The sequence below is a fragment of the Peromyscus eremicus genome, chromosome 8a (genome assembly GCF_949786415.1).
Source record: "Peromyscus eremicus chromosome 8a, PerEre_H2_v1, whole genome shotgun sequence".
NCBI classification, from domain to species: domain Eukaryota; kingdom Metazoa; phylum Chordata; class Mammalia; order Rodentia; family Cricetidae; genus Peromyscus; species Peromyscus eremicus.
In genome coordinates, this window is record NC_081423.1 from 6,615,664 (window position 1) to 6,638,315 (window position 22,652).

General features: G+C 47.4%; 1 protein-coding gene across 4 annotated transcripts in view; it reads right to left on the minus strand.

Moving 5' to 3' along the window:
- Nucleotides 1-3,050: 3,050 nt before the first annotated feature.
- Abat (4-aminobutyrate aminotransferase) overlaps nt 3,051-22,652 on the minus strand; it is a 104,105-nt gene continuing 84,503 nt past the window's right edge. For all 4 annotated transcript variants that reach the window (XM_059270043.1, XM_059270040.1, XM_059270042.1 and 1 more), the window contains 8 exons: nt 21,713-21,775; nt 19,303-19,366; nt 17,592-17,740; nt 15,055-15,192; nt 12,675-12,842; nt 10,338-10,484; nt 9,242-9,353; nt 3,051-6,072 (listed from right to left, as the gene is read on the minus strand). In XM_059270043.1, coding sequence (XP_059126026.1) covers nt 5,951-6,072; nt 9,242-9,353; nt 10,338-10,484; nt 12,675-12,842; nt 15,055-15,192; nt 17,592-17,740; nt 19,303-19,366; nt 21,713-21,775 — 963 coding nt within the window. In that variant the 3' untranslated portion in view covers nt 3,051-5,950. The remainder of the gene's footprint in view (nt 6,073-9,241; nt 9,354-10,337; nt 10,485-12,674; nt 12,843-15,054; nt 15,193-17,591; nt 17,741-19,302; nt 19,367-21,712; nt 21,776-22,652) is intronic.

Genomic DNA, 22,652 nt, shown 5'->3' on the forward strand with positions numbered 1-22,652 from the left:
CTCCAGCACAGTATGAAAGCAGTCGTGGTGGTGCACATCTGTAAGCTCAGCACTTAGGGGCGGGCAGATTAAACTTCAAGATAGTCTCCAGCTCTACAGCTGTTTGAGACCAGTCTGGGATTCATGAAATTCTTTTTTTTTTTTTTTTTAAGACATCTGACCTTGAAATTGTAGAATCTTCAACCAGCTGCCTCAGGCTGTGCGTTTACACTGACAGTAACTTTCCAAGGCTGGCTGCCAGACAGTTCACCCTCAACCAATACTGAGTTGACTGCATGCATGTATCCACATGTTTTGTTTTGTTTTTTTCCACACTGTCTTTTATATACAGTACATATCAAATCTAGGCTCCTAAGCTGCCTGATGCTGGGCATGGTGTACATACCCATCATCCCAGCTCTTGAGTGGTGGATGCAGAACCACCACCAGATAAGACCAGTCTGGGATACATTGCTAGACGAGGCCAGCCAGGTCTATACAATGATATCCTGCCTCAACTCCCTCATGTGTCAAAAAATAGGCACACGGGCTGGAGAGATGGCTCAGAGGTTAAGAGCACTGACTGCTCTTCTAGAGGTCCTGAGTTCAATTCCCAGCAACCACATGGTGGCTCACAACCATCTGTAATGAGATCTGGCGCCCTCTTCTGACTGTATACATAATAAACGGGTTTAAGAAAAAAAAAAATAGGCACACAAAAATACATACCTCAGCCAGGCAGTGGTGGCACATGCCTTTAATACCAGCACTTGGGAAGCAGAGGCAGGCAGATCTCTATGAGTTCGGGGCCAGCCTGGTCTACAAAAGTGAGATCCAGGACAGCCAAGACTGTTACACAGGGAAACTCTGTCTCAATAAAACAAAAAAACAAAAATAAAAAAATACATACCTCATAATAAACTTGCTAGGGAAATTTCAAAACACCAACAGTATTCTTGATATAGTGGATATTCAAAATGATCATTAGAATATTATCATTATTATTATTATTATTATTATTTACTTATGATCATTTAAAAAGCATATTTAATGTAAGGTAAACAGGGGCTGGAGAGATGGCTCAGCAGTTCAGAGCACTGGCTGCTCTTCCAGAGGACCCAGGTTCAATTTCCACCATCCACATGGTGATTCTCAATGGCCTGGAACTCCAGTTCCAAGGAATGGGGCACCTTCTTCTGGCCTCTGTGGGCACTGTATGAAAGTACTGCACAGACTTATATGCAGGCTAAATATCTATACACATAAAAAATAAAATTGAAAAAGTTAAATATTAAGGTAAAATTTGCCTTCTGGACCAGGCATGCTGGCATATGCCTTTAGTCCTAGCATTTGGGAGGCAGAGGCAGGTGAATGTGAGTTTGAGGACAGCCTGGTCTACCTAATCATTTATAGGCCAGCCAGGACTACATAGTGAGATGCTGTCTCAAAAAGAAATAAGTGAGTAAATAAACAAATTGCTACCTTCTGACCCTATCAATTCTCTGATGTGCTGGATGCCAAGTGTAGACCACAGGCTATTGTGACACCATTGGTCACTAAACGACTCTCCCAGTAGCTCTATTCTTCATGCACTCAGGAATTTAAAAAAAAAAAAAGGATTTATATTTTCTATATGTGTATTTTGCCAGTTGAGGACTTACAAGTGGTTGTAAGCTGCCATGTGAATGCTGGGAACTGAACTGGATTCTCTGCAAGAGCATCAAGTGCTCTTAACTTCTGAACGGTTGTTCAAGTCTCAGGAATTCTTTCTAAAGAGTTATTTTATTTTCAATTATGTGTATACATGTGCATCTAAATGTGGGTATGTATATGTGGTGTAGGTACCCATGGAGACCACTAGAGGGCATCAGATTCCCTTGTCCCTGGAGTTACAGTGGTTATTAGCTGCCCAGCATGGGTGCTAGGAACTGAACTTGTGTCCTCTGCAAAAGCAGCACTCTTAACTGCTGAGCCATTTCTCCAATCCCAAGTCACTAAGGAGTTTTTCTAAATGCATCTTGGATGATTCCACTGTCCCAAACCTTCAGCATCTCCCTTGCCCTCACAGGAAGCTTGCCCCTCAGCGTGGTGCAGCAGCTCCCTCACAGGAAGCCTGCCCCTCAGCGTGGTGCAGCAGCTCCCTCACAGGAAGCCTGCCCCTCAGCGTGGTGCAGCAGCTCCCTCACAGGAAGCTTGCCCCTCAGCGTGGTGCAGAGGGGCTGTCAAGGATGCAAGCTGGGCTGCCTCTTTGACTGATTTCCCATGTCACCTCATCTCACCTCCCTGTGACCTCAGAGACATCGTCCTGCTCTCTTCTGTCTTCTGCTCAGTCACTACATCATCCCCTGCAGAGTCCTGAAGATCAAACTCGGGGCTTGACTTCCCACCTGCCTGATCCCAGGTATCATGTGGCTGTTTCTGCTGGATTGAAGCAGCCCCTTGCAGACGGAAGGAGGCTTGGGGGCCCAGGAAACTCACACAGAGCCTTACCATGTCAGAGGTTTATGAATGTGAGCCCCCTACCTCCCTGCCTTGCCCCGCCCTCGGCGATTGAACCCTTGGTTCCCAGCTGGTGGAATCTTTAGGAGGAAGTGGGTTTTGGGGTAGCCTGAGTTTTGCTGGCCTAGTTCCACTCTGCGTGCTCTTTGCTACCTCGAGCTCTTGTGCCCACGCCTTCTAAAACGTGACGGACTGTACAGTTTCTTAAACTTCAAACTGAAGTAGAGCCTTTTCCTAAGTTTCTTGTCAGATGGTGGATCTCGGGAAGAAAGTGAGGAACACAGACCCACAAGACTCACAGCACCCTCCTGAGATTCCACAAACCTCGGGGAGAGGGGCTCTTCAGTGGAGCTTCAATAACACAGCTTTTCTGGGTTGTCACCTACGGGCTGTGTGAGTCACCCATGCTACTACAAGTAATCGGTTACCAGTAAGTGACCAGTAGGTTGACTGGTTCACCAGGCTGGACTTGGATGGAATCGTTACTGAATCTGCCAATGCCCCATGTGGAGCAAACGGGCACTTCTGAGAATTAATGCAACCCCCGGAAAAAGCCGACATTCACTCTGATGTTTCCATTATAAACATTTTCTTTTAATTTAAGAATACCGATTAACACAGGAAACAAGTTTAATTCATGGAATTGTGCACATGGTCACCAGTTACACCGTGACATGTTAGTTTCCTCATCACTTATTGGCACTGTCGAACAATTACTGTAAACAAGATCACTTGGTCTTCGTGAGCCTGCGATGCTCGCTAGCTGTGGTTTTCTACAGAGCTGATATATATATGTGTATAGATAAGATAGGTACAGATCTAGTAACTAGTACATTAATGTGAACAATTTTGCATGGTTACTGAGCATCAGTAAAAATTATAAAAAAAATTATAATAAAAAGGGAGGATGTGCTAAGACTTGCTAGTACTGGACCTTGTTTTCTGCAAAATTGACAGGACTGGCTAGAGACGTTTACTAAACTTGACTATACTAATGCATGATGGGTATACATCCAGACCTGCACAGAAGCGCCTCTTTGTGGGTTCTGCCCTAGGCAGAAGCCTGCCCATTAGGCTTCCTGGGTTTTCACCAACCTTTTCTAAGTTTCTACCATCTTGAGTTTTGTGGAAAATCCTTTTCCTTGGAATTCTTCGAGCTAACCTCCAAAGATGACATCTCAGGAACACTGTGCCCGAGTCAAGAATTTGTGGGTAAATGGCTTAAATTTTGTTTGTTTAAAATGAGAACAGTTCCCAGGCAAGGGGTGAACGATACATCTGGAGATGACTTTCTAGAAACGATTTTATTCTTCTGTCAACACACCCTGTGGCAAGAAAGTGAAACAGCAGCTGCTCCCTCTCCTAAAGAGAGTGATTCCTGCTTGTGTCCTAGCTTAAAACCCTTTGAACGCCAAGGACCTGACTGAATCTGCGTGTGTTGCTATGGTTCTCAGGAGGAAGTGTCCTTAAACCAATAGATGAACTGGGGTTTGGCCTGCACTTCTTTGTTAAATCAAACCTTGAACCTTGGGATATTCTGGGCGGGGTCTGGTTCCTGGGAAGGGGCTGAGGCTGTGAACAAGTGCCCCTCTGCACGTGCTTTCTTTTTCCTTTCTTCGCTCTTCCTTGCTTTGTCTGTGCTTGACTAATTTCTCCTCATTCTGGAGAATTCTGCTCAAACACCCCTTCCCCCTTAAAGGGTCCTTGACTTACTAACATCCAGAAACCCTTGCTAGAGCACTTGCTACTCTGACTTTGACATTAAGGGTCCGTGCTCCCCGAGGGAGTGGGAGCCCCTGGGAGCAGGGACTTTATCCCATTTCGTGTTTGTGTTCCTGGTGCTTAGCACAGGGACTGGAACAGCACTAATATTTCATGAAAGGTGAGTGAGTGAATAAATTATTGATGTGGAAATAAACATACTGGTGAATGAAACCTTACAGGGAGGCAGACCCTGTCACTTAAACGGTTGTAGAAATGATCTTACACATGGCTATGAAAAGAGGTGGCTGAGTCTCAGACTGCAGGGCTGTGAGGTGAATGGGATTCAGAGATCTGCTGTGTCTGTTAAGCATGTCAGTGCCTTTCATGTTCAAGGCAAGTAAATTGATGACCATGCCTAAGGAAGCGTGGGAGCTGGATCTTTGGATGACTCAAGAGCAAAAGGCTGAACCCTGGTATACCTATCTCTCCAGACAGTCAACGAGGGCACCAGGATGCAAAGTAGATTTTGGAAGAAGACAAACCAGCCCCCTGCAGTCTACCCCATTAAACACTGCCTCTCTGAAGGATGTGGGGCTTTGCTCAGGAGCCTCTCAGGTCGTCAGTTCTAAGAACATCATGCCTCCAGCTGAGGTGCTGAAGCCTGCATAAGCATTGGCTGCTGGCTGAGGGTAAGCCACGCTCAGAAAAGGCCTAGACTCTGGTGGGGGTGGGGGGCAAGTCCAAGAACACCATCATGAACCAGCAAGCTGCTTTCCACGTGTGGTATTCTTATGCCTTTATAACGAACACATTGCCTTTAATAGGAAGTCTAGCAGTGGCCCCTGCATGGAACAGCCCTGCTCAGGAGAGGAGGGAAAGGTGGATGAGTGAAAGCCGGATTATGAAGTTCCCAGGGGGAGGGGTCACAGGTCAGAGGCCCTGGGGATGAGATGAAGGGGCTCTACTGCCTGTGCTCCTCAGCTTAGGCTCCAGAGGCAGCTCCCCTGTGGCCCCTAGGTGCTCAGGATGTAGTTTCCTTCCCTTGGATCCAGACTGACACACGGTGGAGAATGTTGCCTAAGAACCACCACTGATACCACTCAGAGATCCTCTAGGAGCACAGTCCAGTCAAGGATAGAATTCGCAGGCCATGGACATCACTGGGGCACAGGGCTGGGTGGATCTTGGTGTTTAGGATACCAGAAGCCCTTCCTCTCCCCCAAACACACTTCTTATCTCCCTACCTTGTCATTTTCCTGAGAGCCATCCAGACCCTCACTAAGTCATGAGTGGGGCATGGAGCTAGGGATTTGGTGAGAAGCAAGGAACGTTCATTTGTGAAGGCCAAGAGAACACTGGCATCTCTGATCCCAAGACAGGGTACTTGAGATGGACAGAGACCCAAGGATCCTGCCCGTCTGCCTCAGTGCAGGTGTAATGGCCTTGAGTGGCTTCTAAGAAACTGGTTGGTCCAGCGTTAGCAGAAATATGGCCTCGTGGCCTTTCCTAAGACAGTGTCCAAGGCTTACACAGAACTTAAGGGCTTTAACCAATTGGCACCGTGAGTTCTGAAGGGAGGAAACTCAAATCCAGCTTCTCCCCCTCTGCCCCTCCACAACCCACTGAACAATGAGCCTGCCCCACAAATGACCCTTCAGTTTACACATTCGCCTCTGATAAACTTTTAAGTGAAAATATGAATTAGGCAAACTAATCAAGTTGACACCGTTGAGACCAGGCTTTCTCTGAATGTCACGGAATGGCTTCTTTACTTGAAGTCTGCTAAGATGTCACTGAAAATATTGAGGAACAGGTGAGCGTGGTGATCCCTGAAGACCAGCGTGGGACGGAAACGGATAGATTTGTCACCGCAGCCCCCCAGTACCACACCTGGAAGAAGAGCAGGATCAGGTTAGGAGTGGGAGTTCCTAGGGCCACATTTGGGAGACCAGAACGTAAGTGGCCACTGACATCCGCCCTCCCTTGCTCTCTCATGCAGGCCCTCTCTGACCTTCCTTTTGCTGTTCATTCTTCCTTTCTCCCCTCTCTCTTCCCTCACCCACCCTCTTCTATCCTTCCCTCCTAATTTTGATTTTTGTTTGTTTTCTTTTTTTTTTTTTTGAAACAAGGTCTTACTGTGTAGCCCTGACTGGCCTAGAACTTGCTATGTAGATCAGGATGGCCTTAAATTCACAGAGATCTGCCTGCCTGATGTTAAAGGCATGTGCTACCAGGCCCAGCCCTCCTAAATTTTTTGGGGGGTGGGGGTTCAAGACAGGGTTTCTCTGTGTAGTTTTGGTGCCTGTCCTGGATCTTACTCTGTAGACCAGGCTGGCCTCGAACTCACAGAGATCTGCCTGCCTCTGCCTCCCGAGTGCTGGGATCAAAGGTGTGTGCCACCACCGCCCGGCACCTCCTAACTTTGTATGTTGGCTCTCTTCCTACTGGGTTGGATAGTAAAGAAATACCAAGGTAAAAGTTCTACCTTTGCCATGGTGCACTGTGGTAAGAAAATAGGTAAATAAATACACTACAAAAGTACACACAGAAGGGGCTGAGCCATTACTGACGAGGGGTGGCTCCTGCTGATTTTCAAAGGGGGATTTCATCGTGTGTATTGGGTATACTTGCCTGAGTTGCTCATTATCTTTGGAACTATTGTTTTACATTTTAAAAAGGAGGCTATGCTGGGTGATGGTGGCGGTGCACGCATTTAATCCCAGCATGCGGGAAGCAGAGGCAGGTGGATCTCTGTGACTTTGAGGCCAGCCTGGGCTACAGAGTGAGTTCCAGGAAAGGCACCAAAGCTACACAGAGAAACTCTGTCTGGTGGTGGTGGTGGGGGGAAGGAGGCTAAGCCAGACATGGTGGCACATGCCTGTAATCCCAGCACTTGAGAGGTAGAAGCAGGAGGATTCCAAGTTCTAGATTTAGGCTACACAATGAGACCCTATCTCAAAATATAAATAAATAAAAAGGTAAAAGCTAGCTCAGTTGAACATACCTATAATCATAGCTACTCAGGAGGCTTGTGAAGGAGAACTGTAAATCCAAAATGAGTCTGATTTATAGGGTGAATTCAAGGCCACTCTGGCAAATTTAGTGAGACTCTTGTCTCCAAATAGACGGTGGTGGGGGCTCATGGGGGTGGGGGTGGGGGTGAGAGGAGGTGGTCCAGCAGATACAGCATTTATCATGCAAGCAGAATGGCCTCAATTCAATCCCTGGAGCCCACATAAACACAGGAGAGAACTGACTCCATGAAGTTGTCTTCTGATTTCCACATGTGCGCCATGGCACTTGGACACTCACATATACACATATCACAGACATAACAACAAATTTTTTTTCCTTTTTTGTTTTTTTCAAGACAGGGTTTCTCTGTGTAGTTTTGGAGCCTGTCCTGGATCTCACTCTGTAGACCAGGCTGGCCTCGAACTCACAGAGATCCGCCTGCCTCAGCCTCCTGAGTGCTGGGACTAAAGGCATGCACCACCACAGCCCAGCAACAACAACAAAAAATGTTTTTAAAGGAAAAACAGGGGTGGTGGGCAGCCTGTGGGGGTAGCTGGTCGAGTGGTACAACACTTGTCCGTTACAGCATGTGTAAAGCTGTAGGTTACTCTGCAGTACTACAACAAATAAATAAAAAAAGAAAACAAAACAACAGCAACAAACCCCAGCTAATTGTTCCTGTCCTTTGGGGCTGCTTCAGGGACTCCATAAGAAGGCACAAGAAAGGTTTGGGGGTGTAGCTCAGTGGTAGGGCTTGCTTAGTATACACAGGGCCCTCGGTTCTGTACCCACCCCCCCTACTAAAGTAGAAAAACAAAAATAAAAATAGAAACAAAAGAAGATACAAGAGAAAGGTCTGATTGTGTGCATGATCCAGAGTGGGTGCTCAGAGCTCCCCACAACATCTTCCCACTTAAAACTCTCAATGGTTTTGCCAGGTAGCTGCAACATACACCTTTAATCCCAGCACTTGGGAGGCACAGGCAGTGAGTTTGAGATCAGCCTGGTCTGTATAGCTAGTTTCAGGACAGCCAAGGCTATGAAAAGAAACCCTGTCTAGAAAAACAAAACCAAACCAAAACAACAACAACAAAACCCCAAAACAATAAACCAACCCCCCCCCCCCCCATGGTTTCCCTTAGCTCTTTAGAAAACTCCAAAGCACTAAATTGTTCCTTAGGCCAGGGTGAGGAGGTCTGGCATCTGTTCTTCAGCATCACTCCTGTCTGTCTGTCCCCAGCTCAGTCTTCTATTTCTCCACCTCTCCTAGTACCATCCTGCCTCAGACAATCATGCATACCCTCCCTCTGCCCAGGACACCCTTTCTTTCCTGACCCAGCCAGTCCTTGCTCATCCCTCATCCCTCAGATAGATACCAACTCCTCTAGGAGGCCTTCCCTGACACTCAGGGCCTTCTTCCCTCCCCCAGATTCCCACTCGCTTTCCTTGTTCCCAGGATGGAGGCAGTGACTGCCAAATGCTGTATTTACGATCTGCTTTCCAGACCAACCATGGCTTCCTGGAGGAAGGACTCGGCCTTTGCTGTGCCTGTTTCCACCTTTAGCACAGCTTGGCTTCTCAGTGGATGTCTGCAGCACATGAGTGGATGAAGAAATCTCTCATGGGCTGCCGGGGGGTAGCTCAGTGGTAGGGATTGGCTGGCCTATATGAGGTCCTGGGTTCGATCCTCTGCACTGACTAAGCTAGGTGAGGTAGTATATGCCTGTAATCCCAGCTCTGGAGGAGCGGAGGCAGGAGGATCAGGTGTTTAAAGTCATCCTCAGTTAGCTACATCGCAAGTTTGAGGTGAGCCTGGGATGCATCACACGCTGCCTCAAAATGCAGGGAAAAGAAAGAAAGTCAGATGAGAAGAAAGAGAACGAATCCCACCGCCAACTTTTCTTCCTTGGAGAAAGGGCATTGAGTCTGTTTATCCCATGCACCCCCGCTTCCCCGACCCCATACCTAGCAAAGCTGGCACCCACACCAGTAGAGTTCGAGACATGAGGTGACCAAGTTCAGTGTCCACTCCCATCCCCCGTACCTTTGTTTCTGGCGATTAGAATGAGTTTATTCCTTATGGATTCATCTGGCGTGTCGAAGGAACAAAAGGTGCCCCGTCCTCTCACTCTGCTGATGAACTGAGGGTACCGGGCCTGTAGCAGGAAGACAAATCGGGATCATACCTGCTGGTGCTGCCATGCCCACACAGCTTTTATGTGAGTGCTGGGAATCTGAAGCATCTCCCGAGCCATGTTGTTTGTGAGAAAGACTCAGTCTACAGCCCTTGCTGGCCTAGAACTGGCTTTGTGGACCAGGCTGATCTCCAACTTGAAATGACCTTCTTTCCTCTCTGTCTCTTTAGAACTGAGATCATTGGCATGTGATGCAGGCCTGGCACATCACTTATTCTCTCTCTCTCTCTCTCTCTCTCTCTCTCTCTCTCTCTCTCTCTCTCTCTCCTTTCTTTCTTTCGTTCATTTTTTGAGACATGGTTTCTCTGTGTAGCCCTGGCTGCCTTGGTACTCACTCTGTAGACCAGGCTGGCCTCGAACTCACTGAGATCCACTTGCCTCTGCCTCCCAAAGGAGTGCACCACCACTGCCTAGCCATTACTTATTTTCTATATTGATGACTTGTTGAAATAATAGTATTTTGGACATTGGATAGGTTAAGTAAAACATATCATTAAAAGTAACTTTACCTATTCCAATTTGCTTTTCATCTGACTTCTAAGATATTTAAAATTACACCTGTGAGTCAGGCATGGTACCACACATCTGTAATCCAGGGCTTGGAGGTAGAGGCAAGAAGATGGGGAATTCGAAGTCATCCTTGATACATATCACGTTCAAGGCCAGCCTGGGCTACATGATACCTTGTTTCAATAGAATAAAAATAAAACAATTACACATGAGGCTTGCAACAAAGCCCATTGGACAGTACAGAGGAGGGGAGTATGGCTACAAGAGCATTATAGGAGGGATCTTCTCAGTGGGATGTTTGAGTTTGATGTCAAGAGCTAATGAGGGACTAGGGATGAGGTTGAGATGGAAGAACGGGGTGACCTGGGAACTGGAAGCGGCATGGCTAGCTGAGAACTGCTGGCCAGCCAGCAGCGCCAGGGCTGAGGCAGGTACCTGGAGGTCCAGCAGCCCCGTGAGCAGGGTCTTCCCGGCATGGGCCACGTTGTTGAGCAGGTCCTCCCGCTTGATGATGTTGATGACCTCAGCCAGCAGCAAGTTCTTGGACGGGTCTCCCAGCCAGGTGTTGAAGATGCGGTAAGGCTAGAGTGGGATAGGGGATTGATCAGAAGGGCTCTCACAGCAGAACACTTCAAGGGTCCCCTGCCCCGAGGCACACCCTCCCCTGCCCCTCTTTGATTCCACCCCTTTACTCTGTGCAGGTCCCTCCGTGGACACTGCCCAGGAGAGAAACCCAGTTGGCAGCCTTTAGCTGCGTGGTGGCTGTTTGCCATTTGAGGAATTCAATGAATGATTCTACTTTAAGTTTCTAACCCTCCCTTTGCCCCTCCTGCAAAAAATAGTATATACCTCCACACACACGTGCACAAATGTGCATGGGTACTCACATGAACACACACGTGCCCATCCACACACAGACACAAAGAGGGCGGAGTTCGGTGTGAGGTGGTTCAAGCCAGGTCAGCTGTCATCCACCTGGGGTCAACCTAGCTGAGGGATAATGCTGTTCCTCAGGAGATGTCCACCTTATTTTATTTTTTTATTTTTATTTTTTCTTGTTTTTTTGAGACAAGGTCTTTCCCTAAAGCCGAAGCTTATTGATTTGCCGGCTGGCTAGCCCGCAAGCCCCGGGAAACTTCCTGCGTTTGCCTTCCCAGCTGCACTGTGATGACAAGCATGTACTGCATGCCTGGCCTTTCACACAGTCTTAGGCTCAAGCTCATGTTCACCTGCTTGCAATCAGTTCACTCCATCTCCCCAGAACCGACACCTTTTCATCTCCCAAGGAGGAGAGACACCAGACCACCAAACATCTCAGGGCTGGGAAGGAAACATTGATTATCTCACTGAAGTTATCCAGTACTACTGAGAGAGCTGCTTGTCACATACCCTGGGAAGTCTCTCAGGCCCAGAAAAATCAAGATGATTGTTCCTTAACTGCAGTGGTGTGCATCACTTAACAAAGGAGATGCTCTAAGAGATGCAATGTTAAGTGATTGCATCGTTGGGCAAATATTCTTAGACAAACTAAAATGTCATCACAATGTTACAGACAATTCAATCTTGAGGGAGCATTGTGATATGTGCACCCCACTGTTGGCTGAAACCTTGCTATGTGGTGCACAACTGCCCTACCATCTTCATTTTGTATAGCAGGAAGTCGAGGTACAGAAAGGTTAGAAGATACTAGCAAATTTGATTCATCGGTGGTGGCACTGGGATTGCATGGTGGTCTGCTGACTCTCAAACATGATCTACTCATCCATGAATCCTTACAGTGGCAATGTTGCCAACTAAACACTTCCCAGCCCCTCTTACAGTGTGGACTGCCCATGTGCCCAGGTTTAAGTCACGTGTTAGGAATCGAAGAGCTGGCTCAGCAGTTAAGAAGGACCAGAGTTTCCTACTTAGCACCCGCACTGCGGCTAGCAAGCACCTGTAACACCAGCTCCAGGGTTCTGAAGCTCTCTTCTGACCTCTGCTGGCATTAGCGTGCACAGACACAACAATTAAATAATAAATCTCTGTGTGTGTGTGTGTGTGTGTGTGTGTGTGTGTGTGTGTGTGTGTATTATATGTACACATGGAAATCTGTAGTGTATGTGCATGGTAACAGATGGGCTCTGTGAGACTCCTGACTGTCACTAACAGGCTCAGATCTTGGAGGGCGCTGTGGGTTAAATGTAAAAGTGTCCCCCACAGGCTCATGTGTTGGAAAATTTAGTCCCCAGCAGCTGCTGGTGTTTTGGAAGCCTATAGGACTTTAAGGAACGGATCCTTGCCGGAGGAAGTGGGCACTGGGGACCCACTGTAAGGTTTTATTGTCCAAGCCACTTTCCCTCTCTCTGTTTCCTGACAGAAGCAGTGTGACCGGTCATCTCCTGCTCTTGTCACCATACCTCCGTCATGATGGATTACATCCCTTCAAATTGTAAGCCCAAACTCTTCTTTAAGACGTTCCTGTCAGGCACTGGGTCACAGCAACGAGAAAAGTAACTACGCAGAGGTTGCTTGACTTCTAGACCTGGTCTGCCATTAGTAAAGCATTGCAAAGAGAATACAAGACTCCTTAGTTAGATTGTTGTGTGAATTAAGGGACCACCAGAAATGGACAGGCACAAAGTGCCCATTCCACAGCATCAGCTACTGACGTTATTATTGCACGCGCCACTGAAGGAAACCTCTGTGCCACACAGGAGGCCCCTTGGTTCCTTAGGTATACAAAGGAACAACCATGTGCTCTGAACAAGCAGAGAAAGCCAGGATACCCACAGCACTTGGCCGGAACTCCTCCTTGTGGAAGAAGCCCCCGGTCATCATCTTCTTGCTGAAGGACATTACGTCGGCTGGGTCGTCCAAGCCCCAGTGCTCGTGGGCCCAGAACTTGCCCGTACAGCCTCCTCCAGTCTGAACTTCATCCACCAAGAAGGCACAGCCATGCTGCTCCGAGAACAGGGCAGGGAGAAACAAACATGTGTAAGCCTCCAGGGACCCCACCCAAGCTGGAGTCTAGTTGTGTGCCTCAGCCTTGTACTCTAAACCGAGAAGCCAAGCCCCACTCCCCAGTTATGCAGACCAAAACAGAACAGTTTGGATCAGAGCTACATCTGAACATACCCTAGAACTGCCCAGACAGAACAAAACCAGTCCATCGAATACTCCCCACACCATCTCAGAGCTCTGAGGCATATGTGGCTGCTATCCTGGGCTTGACTGCATCAGAAGGCAATGTGTGCAAGCTTGAAGCTGAGAAGTCAATCCCTCCACATCAGCGGCCATGTTCTCTGCATTACCCAGATTCACTAACTCCATATGTGTGTAAACTGGCTCAGGTCCCATGTGTCTTATCTATGAACTGATTAGTTTGATGTGTCTGTAGTACATATACCTGTTACCATGTGCATATAAAGTCCCCCCACAGGCTCCTATGGTGAGCATTTGCTCTCCTGCCAGGGTGCAACTGGGATGCCGTGGGAACTTTAGAAGTGGGGGGTCTAGCTGGAGGAAACAGGTCACTGGGTCTTTGAGGGGGGAGGTAGAGTATCTCTTGGTCACTTCTTGTCTCATTCTATATTTCCTGTCAGCTACACTGTGAACAGTTCTCCTCTGTCACATGTTTCTGCTGCCATAGTGATCTGCCCACGCATGTGAGGCTAGATGACTATGGCCTGAACCCTCTGAAATGGAGCAAAGTCAGTCTTTCCTCTGGGGGCGTACTCTGTTTAAATCAAGTAATTTGGATGCAGTGACAAAAAGCTAATGGATATAATGCCCAATCCATTAGACCAAAGAGGTGGTGTTGACGCTGCTCCTTCTACACCTGCTGACTGTGGGCCAGAGTGGACTGGAAAACAAGGCAGGTTCCCGAAAGAGAAAGCAGGGGGTTGTGGCCGTGTCAGGGATCTCCTCACTGAACAAGTCCTGCTGCGCTGGCTGGTCTTATGTCAACTTGACACACAAACTAGAGCTATCTCAAAGGAGGGAGACTTAATTGAGAAAATGTCTCCATAAGATCTGACTATAGGGCATTTCTTAATTGGTGATTGATGGGGGAGGGCCAAGCCCATTGTGGGTGGTGCCATCCCTGGGCAGGTGGTTCTGGGTTCTGTAAGAAAATAGGCTGAGCAAGCCAGTAAGCAGCACCCCTCCATGGCTTCCACATCAGCTCCTGCCTCCAGGTTCCTGGCCTGCGTGAGTTCCTGCTCTGACTTCCTTCAGTGATGAACAGTGATGTGGAAGCTTCAGCCAAATCAACCTAGCTTTCCTCCCCAACTTGCTCTTGGTCCTGGTGTTTTGTCGAAGCAATAGAAACCCTAACGAAGACACCAGAAGAAAACAGTAGTTTGGGGGCTGGAGTGATAGCTCCATGGTTAATAGCATCGGTTGCTCTTCCATAGGACCCTAGTTCGATTCCCAGCACCCACATGGCAGCTTACAACTGTCTGTAACTCCAGTTCCAGGGGACCTGATGCATTCTTCTGGACTCTGCAGGCAGTGTGTGCACATGCTGCGCAGATATACATGCAGGCAAAACACCCATACACATAAAATAAGATAAAATAAAAAAATGAAAAGGAAAAGCAACCCCCCCCCCCCCGCAAAAAAAAAGACCCTAGTAGTTTGGAGGCTTTTTTTTTTTTTAAAGTCAGGTTACTCTATAACCCAGTCTGGTCTTGAACTCTACATAACCCAAGATAGTCCTGAACTTGTGATAATCCTCCTGTCTCAGCCTCCTAAGTGCTGATTGTAGGCTTGAGCCATCACGTCTCGTAAAACTTTTTTCTTCTATGCTGAGGACTGAACCCAGCACCTTGTGCATACTACCCAAGTGCTTTCCCACTGAACGACAACCCCAGCCCGAGGGGCTGACTCAGCAAACTTACTTTAAATAAGAATCAGCCATGCCTCCCAACTGAAGCCTGCCCCCACCTCAAGTGGAACACAGGGCTCTGTACAAGCTAGGTAAACCTGTTCCATTGAGCTATATCCCTAGAACCAACCCCAACTTCTCTGTCCTCAATAAGGCCAGTCAGTTTCTGCACACATATAAGTTTTCATGGACCCAAGGCAGAAGAGGAGCCAACTTTTTGCTCTGGGAACTGAACTCAGAAACCCTTATGGTCCTATCCAGCCTCATTCCATGCACTCTAACCTTCCGGGCGATGTCTCTCAGCTTCCGGAAGAAGTCATCTGATGCGTGGTTGTCTCCGCCCTCAGACTGGATGGGCTCCACGATGATTCCAGCCACTGTTCTCTTCTTTTTCCGATATTTCACAATCAGATCTTCTACCTAAACCCAGAAGGGGAGAAGGGAGCTGCTCACAGACCCCCCCCCCCCCGGAAAGAACAGTAGATTCCATAGATGGGCATGGGGGGGTGCTCTGTGAACCCCTTGAAATCATACAGAAAGTGTGTCTGTGGCATTTCCCAGGACAAGTGTGGGACCTGTTAGGAGCCACACTCTGTACAGGTACGTGCTCTGCTGTTATTGGGGCTAGCACCTATGGGACAAGTAATTCAGCCTTCTGAACCCTCCCTTTCTTGATCTGTAAGTGGGCACACATATTGCCCAGACTGGCCTCACATTTGTTATGTAGTGCCTGGCCTGGTGGCACACACCGTTAATCCCAGCACTCCGGAGGCAGTGGCAGGTGAAACTGTGAGTTCAAGGACTGCCTGGTCTACAAAGTGACTTCTAGACCAGCCAGGGTGACATAGTGAAACCTTGTCTTAAATTTTTGTTTGTTTTTGTTTTTGTTATGTAGCCGAGCATGGACATGTACACTATGTAGCCGAGCGTGGACATATACTCTAAACTCTCCTATCTCTACCTCCAAATTCTAGTATTACAGGCATGTGCCACCATGCCAGGCTCTGTAAGTGGGCGTATTAGAATAACCTACTGAAAAGGTGGGCATGGCCACTACTCTAAGCATGTCGCTGTTGCTGCCTCTGTTGTGCTGTTACCGCTCTTTCTGCTTGTATGCGTGGCTTGTGGGCAGACTAAGATAGGGCCTCATTTCAGAAGCTGCTGCAAAACCCATCTGTAGCGAAGGCAGACTGCAGCGCGCGGCTGTGTGTTGTACAGTTGGGGACTGTGTGGGCAGAACACTTAGAGTGACTTGAGAAGACGGCCCAGGGTGCTAAGACATCCCTGGTTGGGTTGAGAGTGTACTGAGTCATAAAATGGATTGAACTAAATGCTGGAACGGCTGCACTGCATGATCTATAACTCTCACACTGCTACATTGGATGTAAAAAAACCAAAAAACAAAACGATTGTACATAAGAAAGGTTCCCAACTGTCCCTAAGTGGTTCTATTTTTGAACTCTTGTTCTGAAGCAGGTATTAGAAATGATGGACAAATAGCACTATGATAGTTTACTATTTGTTTAATAAGTATTCAAAATTTAAAAAACAAAACAAAACAAAACCCACGACTTAAACAGTTTTTATGCAGAACACACACAGTGTTCCAGGGCCTTAATATGAAAAACAGTCTCACTGATACTTTTAAAAATATTAATTATATGTTGAGACCATATTTCGATATATTAGGTTCAATAAAATGCTATGTCTCATTCCTGGAACATCAGCACTGGCGAGGCTGAGGCAGTAGGATTTCTCTAAGTCTGAAGCCAGCCTGTGCTAAACAGTAAGTTCCAGGACAGCTTGGCTAGAATCTGAGACTGTATCTCAAGGAACAAATAAAAGATGCTACTAAAATAAATTTCATCTATTTCTACTTATTCATTAAGACAGGGTCTCATCTATTCCAGGATGGCCTTGAATTCACTATGTAGCTGATAATGATCTTGAATTTCTTACCCTCCTGATCACCTCCTAAATGCTGGGATTATGGGCATGCAGCACCACACCTGATTTTATTTGGTGCCCAGGCCTTTGTGAATGCCGGGAGAACACTGTCTTCACCTCACTCCCCCCCCCCCCCCCGCCAGCCCTTTTCTTACTTTTCAAGGCTGGTAACTAAGAAATCTGTAGTTTTCTAGGTTACAAGCCTGACCTATGGTCTCGTCTCTTTCATTTACTGCTGATACCAACCACTAAGCACTCCGCTTGGCACCTGGTAGGTGTTTAATAAATACTGCTGAAAATGGTGACATGCTCAAGAAGAAAGTCAGCAGAGTTATTTGAGCATCTCTGCAATATAGAGAGTACAGTCACTGTTGCTCCAGCAGGAGGCCTCTTCCTATACTTTTCCATCTCCTACACGGGGCAGATCAAAGGCGGCTGTTTCTGGGGAAATGTAGACGTGGAGGCAAGGGACTGCAAGTCCTCATTCTTTTCTAGTGTGACCTCCAGCGAAACTTACAGGAGCTCTAGAACTCAGGGAAAGAATGCCAACCAGGGGACTGGACCCATGGAGCCCCTTTCCTACCAGACATCCATATTAATTAAATACATCTAGTCTCCCTTACTTTGAAGTCACTTAAATTTGTCCCCAAAGAAATGGTGGAGAAATCGGTACCAGAAGTGGGGATAAATGCTAGGTACCAAAACAATGCCTCTAGTCTCTTCCCATACCGAACACTTGACACATGAGGTCTCCATGTCCTTACTTCCTCCCTGAGGAGCACTACCACGTCCTGCATTTGTCCTCTTCTGGGCTCAGACTCCTGAGCCCAGAGAGAAACAGAGATGGAAGGAGGCTGTGGGGACCAGGTTACCTCTTCTAGGCAGCGGGCCTCCTCTTGCTGGTTGTCCTTCACAAACTCCTCCAGGGGGTATTTCAGCCGTGGGAACGGAGCAATGGGCCAGTCAAAGGAAGGGATGTCAATCTTGTGAATTGCTTTGGAGTGTGTGGTCGCTAAGCATCCTGAGCCCAGCAAAACAGAACAGACAGTTGGCTTGGGGCAGTAGCATGGTGTCTTTAAAGAGGGCATGATGAGCGTTCAGCCTCATGCATGAGAACCTTGGATGGGGTGTGTGTGGGTGTATTTGCTTTATGATTTGTCTCAGATTAAACCCAATTGCTGAAGAGGAGAGACAAGAGTTCAAAATCCTTGCTCTGTCATTAAATGGCCTTGGAAGTTCCTCCCTTTGCTGACCCATAATTCATATTTGCAAATGGGCACAATCATCCCCTCTCTGCAGGAAACCGAATGGAATTGATTGGTTACAGGAGGGATGGATGGGACATTTTTTATATTCTGTGTTATTGCTGTTATTTTATTAATGTATACATATGTTTGTGTGAATGTAGGTCACGTGAGTGAAATGCCAGGAAAGGGCACAATACCTCCTAGAGCTGAACTCACATATGGTTGGGAGCCACCTGGCATGGATGCTGGGAATCAAAACTTAGGTCCTCTGAAGAGTAGCAAGCACTCACAACCTCTGGGCTATCTTTCTAGCCCTTTATATTCTAGATTATAAGAGTATATTTGCATTTTATATTGTAGAAAGGAATCTACAGGTATATAGTGTTTTTTTCAAAACTATATTAAAATATTTTATTTTACATGTATGAGTGTTTTGCACGAGTGTTTTGTATGTGGACTGTGTGCTGTAGGAGGTCATCAGACCCCCTGGACCTGGAGTCACAGATGGTTGTGAGCTGTCATGTGGTGGCTGGGAACTGAACCCAGGTCCTCTGCAAGAGCAAGTGCTTTTAACCATTGAGCCATTATCTTTTCAGCCCCGTTTTTCTCAAAATTAAAAAAATACGTTTATTTATTTATTGGGGTGGATGAGTGTGCCAGCGTGTGCATGTGAGAGCAGGGTGACAGCTAGTGGGGTCCCATCCACCATGTAGGTTCTGGGGATCAAATTCATGCCAACAAGTTTGCGCCTTTACCCACTGAGCCATTTCAGCTGCCTACATGTTCACATTGCAATAGCCCATCGTGTACACTGCTAGGCGTTTGTTCTGAGTTAACCTTTGGCCTAGGTGGTGCTTAGGAAGGCTTGGGAGACTCTGCAGGCTTGAGAAATTATGAACGCTGCTGCACAGGGAGAGATAATAATGAGGAAAAAGTTCAGGAGGTGATATGGAGAAACACACAAACATCTCAAAGAAGAGGCTGACCTCTGATCAGAGGACAATACTGAACTTCAGAATGACTGATGCCTTTGTTCTCACTCCCTGTAAAACGTGCTGGAGGTAGGAGGGGGAAGGCATGAGCACACGTGCATGAGCACGTTCTCTCTCTCTCTCTCTCTCTCTCTCTCTCTCTCTCTCTCTCTCTCTCTCTCTCTCTCTCTCACACACACACACACACACACACACACACACACACACACTTTAAACCCTCTGTCTTTTCAGACTGATGACTTCCTAGATACAAGGAAGCTTAAAGATCGAGCTTTTGTCTCTGCTCATTAGCATCTGTGGTGACAGGAAGCATGAAGTCTGGAACTGTACTGGTCCCTCCTTACCCATAGTTCTCCCATGGAAAGCACCCATGAAGGAGAGGATGCTGTAGTCGGGACATCCAGGACTCTAGAATGAAAAAATGCAGGCACCAGTCACCACTGTGAGCACTGGGGACTGTATACTACTCAGTAGACCCAAACAAAGGTAGGTGTCCATTAGAACTACGGTCCTTCCCGGGTGCGTGTGGGGCTTGTAGGGGCAGGAATGTAAACTAGATGTTAGCAGTCATACCAGCCTGCAGGCGCTCTGTGTTACTGGCACTCTTCTTCAGCAGACTTAAAAGTTATAATTTTAAAACAAAGACGTTTCACATCACTGGGCTTCTGGCTTTCCACGAAGTCTGCCCCCGGTGACATTTTTCTACTTGGTGGTAGGCAGTGGCTGACTGCTGCCAGCAGAGGGACTGGTTCTACAGTTTCTCTGCTCCTCCAGCCTGCGCATGCTCCAGGCTGCCCTGACTTCCACAGCTTGTGCTGTGAGGCTGACCTGAGACAGGAACTGAGCTGTGGCTCTCACTGGAAATGCATGGTCATCAGAAATGGCCAAGGTGTCTGAAGAGGTTGGCCAGGGCAAACAGTGAGAGGAGGACCCCCATCTTCTCTCTCCTCACGGCAGGCAGGTGCCCCCTTGGGTTCCAGAGGCTCAAGAATCTGGTGTGTAAGTTTCAGCCCCTTCCCAGCTCCAAGCAGACGAGGAGGTGGTCCCTATTCACTTTCCTTTAAAAAATATTTATTTATTTAATATGTATGGGTATTTTGTCTGTGTGTCTGTGCACCACATGGATGCTTGGTGTCAAAGAGGTCAGAAGAAGGCATTGAGTCCCCTGGGACTGCAGTCACAGATGGTTGTGAGCTGCCATGTAGGTGCTGGGAATTGAACCTGGGTTCCATGTGAGTGCTCTTAATCTCTGAGCCATCACTCCAACCCCAGAGTTTGTGTTCTTTACCCTCTATCCAGCAAGAGACTCCTAACAGGATTCTGACTCCCTCGTGGAGAATTGCTGTCACCACTTTAGATGCCTTAGCCCTGAGCTCTGGGAGGCTGGCGTTCCCTGTAGCATTCTTCCTGAGACAAACTCTATGATCGCCTTCCACACATCCCAGAATACTCTCATCACTATTTCCTGTATGTCTCCTGATTGTAAAGGTAACAGATGACCAAGCTAGGTTGGTGGCACAGGGTTGTAATGCACAGTACTAAAAAGGCAGATGCAGCGGGATCTCTGCACATTTGAGCCTACAGGCTTCAGGTCAACCTGGGCTTCATGGAAACTCTGCTATAAAACAACACAACAAAATGGCAACAGACACATCATTAGGTACACTTTGATGTAGCTACTAAAAGTGAGGAATACGGTCTAAAAACATTAGTAGACCAGGCTGTCCTCGGACATCAAGTGAGGATGAACCCCATCTGTAGCACTTGGAATTTTGGAATTCTTTCTGAATTTGTAAGCCAGACACTTAACTGATTTTTCTGCATGCTTGTACAGAATAGGTGATGTTTTCTGGTTGAAATTACTATAAATACCAGTGGAGTGAACACTATTGTAGACATTTGTGCTGATGGTTTGGGTTGTTCTAGATTTGAATGTTATGGGAATTTTGTCTGTGTTGTGGTCTGATGTCCAAAGGAGTAGAGCATTGGTTCGAGAGGCAGGGTTCATGTTCAGCTGGCCGGAATGGATCATGGAGTTGCCTGGCGGCCCCAGGAAAAGGAAAAGAAAGGCCCTTGAAAGAGGAAGAGGCAGGGCCAAGGGGTTGTGGGGCACTTAGTGGTGTGTGGTATGTGGTCACTTGTGGTTATCTCGGGGTTTTATCCTTGATATTTATCCCTGAGTTTTATTTTATCATAAACGGTAAAAGAAATCGGTATACTTGAGCAGACATTCATGGTTTCTGTAGACTGTCAAATTCAGGAAGTTGTTCTGGATAATTAATGACCAATTAGGAAGAGTGCTACTCAGCCTCGTACTAGGAAATAAACTCTGGGTGCAAAGCATGGGGACTCCTCATTCAGAAGGACGGGGGTGGTTCAACAAGTGACCAGGGCAAGTCCTCAGATGGGTGAAGAAGTAGGCCCAGATACACCTACAAGCTAATTACATAGTGTGGGGGTGGGGGTGAGGGATGGGTGTGGGGTGGGGTGGGTGTGGGATGTGGGGTGAGGGATGGGTGTGGGGTAGGGGGTGGGTGTGGGGTGGGGGATGGGTGTGGGTGTGGGGTAGGTGATGGTGTGGGGTGGGTGAGAGATGTGGGGTGAAGGATGGGTGTGGGGTGGGTGTGAGGTGTGAGGGCCGGGTATGTTGTGGGTGTAGGGGCAAGGTATGGGGTGGGTTACAGGATTGAACTTGGGCTGTCAGGCTTGGAATGAAACATCTTTACTGAGCCACCCCTTCAGGTCTGCACCTACCTGGTTAACCATGCAGGTCTCCAGCTCCTCTTTTGAGAAACCTCTTTGCCCTCGTTCCTTACTCTTCCAAAGCAGAACAGAACAGAATCAGAGACATGCTGGGGAAAAAAGGGTGTCCCCTCCCCCACCAAGGTGATGCTTAACCCAGAGAACTAGACTATGTTCTTAAGAGTTTACTTGACGTCCTATCATGACGTATCTAGACAGACACATGACACTAGTTGAGCTTGCAATGAAACAAGCAATGAAATATTTGTCAGCAGCAACCAGGGGCTGTTGAAATGGGACAATTTATGGCAGGGAAAATCGTGACCGTAACCCTCCTGGCAGGAGTGAAGACATTCATCTGTCAGGCTATTGAAACAATGAACCCCCAAGAAACTGAAATTCCCCTGGGGTCTCATGTTGTGAGAAAAAAGGGTTAAAGCCCAAGGAACAGTTAGAGGGGAACCCCTCTCCTTGAGGAAGATCTACAAATTGTCAGAACCTTGCAGGAGAGATTGCAGCTGAGACAATGGCGGGCGGGACCGCACCCTGACCAGGACTGCTTAGTTACAGAGATCTTGTCTACTTAAACCTAAGTCTCATATCCGGACCTGGAAGACAGATTGGGGTGTGACCAGACCTCTTTTATTTATCCCTCTTCCCGATGTGGCCACATTGAATAAATCCCCATTTTTTGCACTTAATTTACCTTTTTAATTGGCTTCTTGGGAACAGGTGGCTAAGCCTGCCTTGTGGGTAACATAACTACACAGCAGAAGCTAAGCCTTTTGTGCCACGCCGCACTGGGATGTTGGAAAGCTCCAACCAAGCTCTCTAGACCAGCAGTTCTCAACTTGTGGGTTGCAACCCCTTCACAGGGGTCATCTAAGACCATCATAAAACATAGATATTTACATTATGATTCATAATAATAACAAAATTACAGTTGTGAAGT